At 37.4% G+C, this 9,848-nt stretch overlaps 1 protein-coding gene across 5 annotated transcripts in view; it reads right to left on the bottom strand.

The window, feature by feature from the left end:
* Positions 1 to 5,285: 5,285 nt before the first annotated feature.
* The window catches only part of LOC118789497 (protocadherin-17-like), a 44,959-nt gene continuing 40,396 nt past the window's right edge, over positions 5,286 to 9,848 (bottom strand). For all 5 annotated transcript variants that reach the window (XM_036545953.1, XM_036545954.1, XM_036545955.1 and 2 more), the window contains exon 5: positions 5,286 to 6,267. In XM_036545953.1, the coding sequence (XP_036401846.1) occupies positions 5,603 to 6,267 (665 nt within the window). In that variant the 3' untranslated portion in view covers positions 5,286 to 5,602. The remainder of the gene's footprint in view (positions 6,268 to 9,848) is intronic.

Here is a 9,848-nt window from a genome sequence, read left to right as displayed (position 1 = left end):
TAAACAATGCTTGCTGCTTGTCTTCTCAACCCAACCATACAGCGGCCCACTATAAAGCCAGGACTGGTGATTATGTGGGACTAATTTATAAATGCTTACAGCATGAGACACCTCAGAGCAGACCGAACAGAATCATATTTTGTGAGTCTGCTCTGGATGTGGACAGCAGTATGAACACTTTTGAAAGACAGGAGGACATGAAGCATGCTTTGCTCCAGCAGTACCAAGAAGATGAGTACTAGATTAGATTTAATATAGTGTCATCATTTTGATCCTAGTTAACAAACTATATATTTTCTCCAAGATTTCAAACAAAGAGGGTTGGGGAGATGAAACATGTAATATACCTTTCAGTTGGGGGCTGTTATCCAACAGTGTCTGGATATTCAACTCTGTTGAACTGAAGTTTTCTTAGTAATGTCAAAGTATCAATACCGCAAATTAGGCCTGTTAATATGAACATAAAACACTTACTTTTTATTTTTGAATGACAGTATCATTTAAACTGCCAGTTTCTTTCGGCATGGTTTGATCATGATAGCTCTGTTGGAGTAACATGGTTCAAAGAAGAGTTAATGAATTACTGATTGCAAGAAGCCAATAAAAATTCAGCACAAAATGAATATTCACACGGCAAACCTGCTATAGTGATGTTTTGGTCTTGGATCAGCAACACTGCACTGAAGGCATCACTGGTACTGAAATATGAACCAATTCAGATTTGAATTTTAGTCTAATACTTACAAAAGCTTAAGCACATGCTCTGTGTCAGTTAAGATATTCAGATATATTGAGTATTATAAATAATTATGAAATATCATTTAATATGGAAAACGCACTACTCTGTACAGGTACACTTTCACCTGGAACAAGCTTTGTACAGGTAAAAATGAGCTTAGAAAATACACATTTGTGTTGTTCTAAAGCATTAGGAACAGTGTTAAAAGGAGTGTTAAAAGGAAGAATGTGTGGTACATGCAACCTATTAAGTTCATCTAAGTATCTTACATTTTGCCATTTTGCTTCTGGCAAGAGCTGGTATGTCCTTCCATCAATGTTACTGACATCAGCTATAGGACAGAACTATCGTACAGTTTCTCACAAACACACCTGTGAAAGCATGCATCTGATGGATCTGTCATGATGTACGGTGTTGATATCTTGACTACAGTGTCAGTTTTTTTTTTTTTTTTTTTTTTTTTTGTCATAATTCAGGAGGAAGCAGGAATTTAATGCTATAACAATTTTCCTTTACGGAAATTTCCAGACAGCACATTCAATGTAAACAGAATGGTTCTCGTCATGCCCACACACCTACCCTTCAGCACATTTCTTTCTATTTTTTCTCACCCTTTTTTGTCATATTTTTTTCTTCTTTTTCACCTCACATTCCCCTGTTTGATTTAATTCAAATTACATTTGCTTTTTTTCTTTTCATTTCTCATATAGCATTCATTGATTTCAGTAACTGTTGAGGTAATAATGTTTGAGATGAAGCAAAAGGGAAGTATTTCTCAGAAATTAGAATTTTAAACAACTATTTAGGGGCTATGTTTCAAATTGAAACTGGACCGAGTACCAACCCAGATTATCAATGAGAATAAAGGGAAAATGGGTCAAAAGTGACATTTAAGAGAGACCTGAGAGGATTTAATTTGACTGACGAGCGGAGGGATCAAATAGTTATGAGTTGATTTGGTAGTGTCAGTCAACATTACACTTTGCCAATGGCAGTAAGCCATTTGATGGAATTCATATGTCTACTTCATATGAAGCCTATGTAGTGCTTATTGACCTTTTCATGTAGCATTTTCACCACTAAGCTGAATGGGCACATCTGCAGCCTGTCTGAGTTCATTATTCTCAGTGAACCACTTGTTCCGGGAGTATAGCAACACTGAACACATAGGGTTTTGTAGAGAACCACATATTTCAAGTGTTACCTCCAAAAATGAGAAAGAAAAAACATGTAGGGAGTGATTTAAATGAATAGTGCTGATGATAAATTTAGCTGAATTTGTGATTTTTGAGCAGTATATGTAGTAATCAGAACAGCATTATATACATGATTAAAAATAGTGTCAGTACACTGAAAACAAGAAAACAAAACTAGATAATATGTATTTCAACCAGACAAATGAAAAATGTGCCCACTGCATGAATATAAAACATGTATAATGTTCTCAATATCAGAATGTGTTTTTTGACAAATAAATTAAACAGTGTTAACTTAAATTGTAGGGATAATTTGCCCCACTGGATTGAGAGGAAAAATGTGTATTCTAAAATATTTTCACAGTAGTAAGTTTAAGATGAACATACTGTAAACCTTCCACATAAAAGAATGTAAAAACAGGAGACATTATTGGCAATTACTTTTTTATTCATAGTCTTCATTTTTTTTCCAGATAGATCACATTGAACACAGCCATTAGACAGTAGCAGTTGAAATAATCCATACAATGTTGGGGCCCACAAATATTTGGTGCAGGCCCCACTGACCATTAGGGTATGGGAAAGTCAGGACCTCAGTCAAATTTCATTCAGCTGGACTCAAACTTGTAACACACTTCAACAACCAAAATTCCTGCCCTGGCATGTACACCAACTGATCCTTCCCAATGTCAAAGAATGTAATTAGACGATAACAACCTCTGAAATGTATACTCCATTAGACAGCAAACAGTATGTCTTACACTTCACTGGAGTATAGTTGCATGTTGAAGAATTACCAGGTATGAATCTGAACACAAGACCTTAGCCAACAAATAACCATAAGCTATTTTAAAGAAAGAGGCAAACTGTTCAAAGTGACAATGTTGTTAAAAAGGGTCTCAAAGTAGGCAAGAATACAATCACTTTCGCATGTTACTCAGACTTTACAAATGCACAGTCAAAAACCATGAAAAATGAACAAAGTTAGTTCTAAAAACACAACATCAACACACAGAAACTATATTTGTCTTTCTGGGTTTGGATTACCACTATCAAAATATCTGTGTTCCATGAAGGTGTGCTAATTTCAATGGGTTTACTTGCCATGTAATGATAGGAAAGTGATGGAAAAAAAAAAAAATGTTGAATTCAAGCGGCGTTTTGTGAAGCTGAGGAAAGAAGCACAGGTGTTAGTATTTCTTCAGCTGGTTCTTTCTTCCATTCTTCCGAGCATGTCAGACTTGTCAGACTTTGAGCAGAACACATCCTTTAAAACTGCATCTCTGGCAGTGTATTGATAAATCTAGTGCACCAAAGAGAAAGACAAAAAAATAATAATAATGAACAAACATAAATTTAAATAATTCTGAGCGTTTGCAAATGGAGGAAAAAAATACGTCTTCATACTGTACAGTTCATAGGGAGCATCTATTGTTAACTCCCATTTTGAATTTAGTTTGCTTTATTAAGTAGAACTTATGCATTTCACAGAATGGCTAACTATCTGTATTTTTTTGTTTTTCTTTTTTTCAGTCTAAGAGTTTGGTCTTGTACTAGGAGATGGACAAGAAGTGGCCAAATATTGGAGTTTTGGTAATGATACGGCTTGGCATTGCACCTTCATTCAAATGTGATTAATTCAGGCTTCTTAAAACAGAACTGCTATGAATAACCTTCATTCTAAAAGGATCTCTACACCTGTTTATGAATGTTGTGTCAGTTAGCTTTACTGTTAAAACTGATTTTTTAAAACTCTGCCATGAAGAAAATGCATAAAGTTGTCAAAACATTACATAAAACCAGCAATTTAAATTCTGTTACTAGCGCTCTACATCAGTGCTTGACTTGAAGAAAAGTAAAATTAAATCAACATGAAACTTAAGTTATCAAGTTTTATACATCTGGAGAGTATGACAATTCTGATGGACACAACAGTGCTATGCACACATAAAATACATAAACTGCTCAAAAAGAACCTTTTTTGGTCCTTATTTACAATGAACACATTCGTAAATCCGTAAATCTGTCACTGCTTCACAGTAATAAAGAGCACTAAAGTTACAATAAGAATTGACCTCTGAGCAAGTAAGGCAGTTGCATGTTTAAAAGGGAAACAACTCTGTTGTATAAATGCCAGGTTTTCCATTAAAAATAAATAAATCAAAGTTTTAGCTGCCTTGGAACAATACATCAGCGTTGAAAATGTATTCCTATGATCATACATGGTTGTTGCTTTTTTCATTAGCTGGCTCATTAAGCTTTGAACAGTTTATATATCAGAAGCTACTATTCATTCTAAAATAATGCACTTTGTCCTTAAGCATAAGTAACATAAGTATGTTTTGCTTTTTTGACATATACACATCAGCTTCCAAGGTCATATTTGTCAAAAAGGTGACAGGTGACAAATTTGTGGCTCAGACTTAAGGACAAAGCAAATTGTGCTTAGACTGAATAGAAGCTTAAGTCTTTTTGACTGTACATTAAACGAGACTCTGCTCTGAAGCGCTGCTACCCAATCCTGTGGGACAAGGAGCAGAGAGAAAAAAATAAAATAAACTCATAGAGTTTGACAGCTACTAAGGCAACAGTTGCCAAATACAATATTTGCTCATGTATATTGCAACACAACTATATATTAATTTGATAAAATACACAATATAGCTCTTACACACTTAACAATTTGGCTCATATGCACAGAAATTCCAGTAAGTCAATACAAATATGTCATTTTGATGTAAACACATTAAATTCAATACATTTGCACATTAAATGAACTTGTGTACAGTGATAATGTGAAGGGATTTATATATATATATATATATATATATATATATATATATATATATATATATAATTTGGGGGCAGTTTATTAAGAAATATTTCACAATTAACTGCACTTCAGCAATTTAGTACTTTTTCCATTTTTAGTTTAATATTTTTTACAAAGTGTATAAATATTTTTGTTGATACCGGGACATTTTTAATATGTATATATGTATATATGTACATATATATTTTCACAGTAGTTGAAAAAAAAAACATCCCTAATGAACAGGAGTGTGATTGCCATAGGGTCTGGTTGAGCAAGTGGATATTACTGTGGGATGGGGAATGAAGAAAGAGGTTCTTCCACAATGAACAAGCTGTATTTTTCTACATCACCCATCTGGAATGTTCCATGTGTCAGACAAATAGAAGGGGACACAGTTTAAATATGAGTATTTATGGTAGGTGTGAACAATTATATTTTTTGTATAATCCCTATCCCACCCTTCAGATTTAAGATACCTTTTTTGCACTTTTAACACCTATAACCACAAATCATAAAATTTACATGTTAACCTCCCTTTAGTCAGACAGCATGGATCAGGAATGCATCCACTTGTCATAATACACCGATTGTCATAATATATCACTTTTCCTCTCATCATGGGTGTTCCCACACCCTCTCCATCTTTGCAGGTTCCTGCTGAGGAACAGAGTGTAGTGATACAGTTGTGAGCTGGTGGGCACTTGAGATGCTTACAAGAAGTCAGAGGCAGCATTTTCTGCAGTTCTCAAAGAATCCGAATGTCTGACAGCATTGTTGTTTTTTTTGATCATACTTTGTTCCTTTAGCTGGGTTTTGATCCCTGGCACATGTGTTTGTGTTAGTTTGCTGGCTTTACTTCCTGATTGCTGTGGCTTCGCTCCCCCGGCAGTCCTGCAAAAGCTTGTCAATATCCCTAATCACTCGATTGGCCTCCACGCCCTCCCTTTGAAGCTCACGGTTGCCCTGGTCCATCGGTTCCAGCCCATAGCTAATCTCGCAGTCGTGGTCCTGGGTAAGCCGTGATTGGACATCCGTCAGAGCCTTGGCCACGGGGTTGGGCGTCAGGTAGGGGGACTCTTTCAGCTGTTTATTTGGTGAAAGACACTGGCCGTCAGGAGATCCATAATGGCTGCTTGTCGATTTGCCCTCGGCCCCCTCGGAGGGTCCTTTGCTGGGGGACATGCACATTTTGGTGGGGCTGCTGGATGCTGAGGGAACCTCCTGCAGCAGGGGGCTCAGAGCGCGTTTGGTTTTTAAGTAAGGTTTGACATTGGCTACCAAGATGGCGTGGTCCCGCCTTTCCTTCCCGAAAGTACAGAAAGTCTTTTTCCCATTGGGGTTAATTGTCTCATAAGCCTCTGTCTCCACCATGGCCTCCATCCCTGCTGGTACGAAAACATTGGTACGGTAGTCTATACCTTCTGCCTGGTTTCCTCCTGCGAACTGGGGCATCCAGCACCTGTCGGAATGTCCTAGCACTCGGCATTCGTCTGTGCAATTAACACACTCTTCTTGTTCTAAGGAAAGAAGGAGAAAACAAATCAGCTATTTTTTTTTTCCCATTGACTTCATAAGTTGTCAAACCGCAAAGGTCCTCTGTATTGTGTTACACAGTTTGTAGGACCCCACTGTGTCTTCTAATTACACATGCATGGACACACAAAGATCATAAAAGAACAAAAAGAAAAACAGAATAATTACATAAAGGATGAAAGCACAATTTCAAGGGAATAGGGGATACCAGCTGGCAGATTTGTATTTTCCATGACTATGATCAAGGGAATGGCTGTGTTTACAGGGAGATGTGATTCCATTCTGAACTGAATAAACAAATAAAAAATAAATAAAAAATTTAAAAAAACAGTTCAATTTGGCAAAAACGGTGCACTGTTATCACAAATTTATGTCACTGCTTTGGGAAAGCTTCAAAGGCCAGACAAGCTATATATTATTGCCAAATGCCTTGTGCATTTCTGTGTCTGCTTCCCTTTCATCTCAATTCAGACATCCTGGATAATGTTTTGATGTTGTGTCAAATGGTCTAGCACACAAAAAATAGAACAAATATTTGAAGCACAATAAAAAGTCCAAGCAGCTGCTGTCTTGTGAATATAAATCATCAACGTGCTCAGGTAGAATATAATTTGAGAAATAACACTTTAGTGAGTCAGCTGAGTATTAACAGAGATGAATACACACGCATAAATACACATATGAAAGAATTTCCTCTACACACTTCCAAATTGGCTTCTTTCTGTGCGTACGTGTGTGTGTGTGTGTGTGTGTGTGTGTGTGTGTGTTTTTTTTTCATTAAAAGTACAGTTAAGTGACAAAACATTGCAACCATTGCCACTTGTAACTGCCACCACAGCGAGTTAGATAGAACATTGCACAGCATGTGCCAAAATAGTCGCATACCCGATGAGCACCAGTTCCTAGTAGTTTCCAAACAGAAATAATTTTCCATGGTATAAAACATTTTTTTTTTAATTTTGAATCAAAGAATATTATGATGAACTATATAAATATAGTCTGTGGGCTTCAAACAATGGTAGACGCTAAATCCACAGTGGAAAAATCAATACATTTCCCCAATTAGACAATATGTTTCATTAAGGTGAAAGAGATCATTAGAAAAAATTCTTATCCTGTATTCTTATCCTATTTGTTGTAGTTTTCAATGAAAAACATTAATTATAGTCTATTGTCATCATTTACATACAGTTCTGTGCCATCTATTTGCACTTTTCCCACTTACAGTGCTAAACACAAAATTACTTTCCCCTTAATCGGTTTGCTTTCATTGTTTTAAATTCCAGGATCTCTGGACATCCTTACAAGTCACAGTGCTATCAACCCATAATCTGTGCTTCGCACCAAAGTGCTTCATATTCTTGTTTTGGGGAGATCAGTATCGCTTCATGTGCGTCACATGAATGCTTATGAATGCTTATAAACAACTGGGGGAAAAAAATGTCAATGCAACACGTTTCTCAAACAGACCTATAATACAGTACATGGGTGGATTTGGAAGCTTTCATGGTTTGTGGTAGTCACAAAGCAGAACCTGACTCAACATGACTTCCTGTTGTCAGATTGCAGATGAAGTGATTGAAAACACTGCTATCGGCAGCTACGGGATTCACTGCTTGGCAGAAAGGCCTCCAATTTTTTGTAAAGCATCACCCTTTTATCATTTTTTTTTCAACGGTTGTCCATAAATCATGCATTCCTGTTTGTTTGCCTATGCAATGTAACAACACCCCCTCTCTGGTCTTTTTAGAATCTTTTTTTTGTGGTATGAAACAGACCATATCGCATCTTTTGTGGGCAAATTTTGTTTATGAAACTGCATGAAACATGGCCTCTGGCTGCTTGGATTTGCATCTATTTTCATTACAATTTAAAGAGAAAGATTTTCAATCTCTTCTCCTCTCTTGACACTGATGACTGGCTAAAGAACTCTGTCCTGGTTTACACAAAGCACTATCCATTTGATGGTGGAGTTTGATGTTGCTTGAAACCTGTGAAATTGCCATGTTTTTCCTCTGCCATTTTAAAACTGGTTGTCTACAGTGAACACATATCAATGTCTAAATAATAAATTCAGGTCCACATTCAAGCAAGTACTTTTAAATGTTTCTGTTCCAGTGGAATATAAGGCCAGTACACCACATCACATTAAAGGCTTTGAAAGAAACCAAAACCACAGAGGAATATTAGTATTTTACCATACTAAAGGTAATAGCATACTAATGCCAATGTTACCAAAATTCTGTCAACTTGAAATATAACCTTCATATTGACCATTGGGCATGTGTTACATCACCACATGCAACACCATTGGCATCACCCCCTGGGCCAGGGAGAGAACTCTGCTTGATAGGAAATTATGTACATGATGATATGTATGACAGCGAGGCCTTATATCAGCTCATTCATTACAACAAAGCAATCGTTTATAAAAGTAACTAAGTATAAAGAAGTATTACTACGATCCATTAAGGTGCATTAAGTATCAGATTAATACACATATGTTTAGCATGACCTCTGGGGAAGACAGAAAAAACTTGAAGACAGATTTTACTGATCTCATCTTATTCTGAATGGTTTTTGAATGTCTCCTAATGATTTATATTTCCAAGATGTCCATTTAGCACACTTCAGTGGACTCTAAACCAAAGCTCTATATGTAATTATGTGTTCAGAGGAAGCTGGGAAACAAGGGCCACCTGTGGTTTCATATATTGCGCTTTGCCAGCTACTGTAAAGAACCCAAATCCCTTGTGAACACCTAATGCACAGACAGAGGCATTAACAGATCCTGCCAGATCTTTTATTAGCATCTCATTTTTCACCCCATGTCTCTGCAGCAAAATATATGTGCAGCAGGCAATACCCAGGCTTCTGAGCTGTCTAGCCCACAACGCCCTGTGTTCATTCGACTTCTTCCATTGAGCGAACAAGGAGGGACGATTCTCTCAGAGCGGCCTATTTGTGAAATGTCAGGAGGAATAGAATTATGATGCCGAGATTACAAACAACATCAGCACACAGGCAACACAAAGCCCGGTAAAGTACAGTGTTAGCTTTCCTATTTCTTTGACTATCCTCCTCCCTCAGAGTGATACAAGGATTTCCCCCTTGGTTTTGATTGCAATGTGGCTGCAGGACAAATTAACAAAAGGGTGGATTGTTCCTTTCTCAAGAATCCTGGCATTCTTTTCTCAATGCTCCTAACATTCTGTTCCCAATACTGTCCGCGTTTCATTCACAGTGCCAACATGCTCATGCTCTCAGCTATTTCCTTCACATCATAACAGAAGTCAGAACGGAGGACAAGCCGAATGCCTAAAAGTCACCCTCACCCCAGACACTGACCTCCTATCTTGCATCGTTGTCCATCTTGACTTAACTGCTCAGCGTTATGATTAATACCCTCGGACTGGAGGAAGTGGTAGCTGAGCGTCAAGGCCCACAAAGCAGCTCACACCTGTGTCCTTGCAGCCAGGGCGAGTGGCAAGGGGGCAGAGTTCCCTGCGGCAGCTGGATCAAGCCCTGAGCATCTGTGACGGACTGCCTCTGCACCTGCTCACCT

The sequence above is a fragment of the Megalops cyprinoides genome, chromosome 14 (assembly GCF_013368585.1).
Source record: "Megalops cyprinoides isolate fMegCyp1 chromosome 14, fMegCyp1.pri, whole genome shotgun sequence".
NCBI classification, from domain to species: Eukaryota; Metazoa; Chordata; class Actinopteri; order Elopiformes; family Megalopidae; genus Megalops; species Megalops cyprinoides.
Note: the sequence above shows the minus strand (reverse complement) of the source record. Positions and strands in the feature narration are given on the sequence as shown.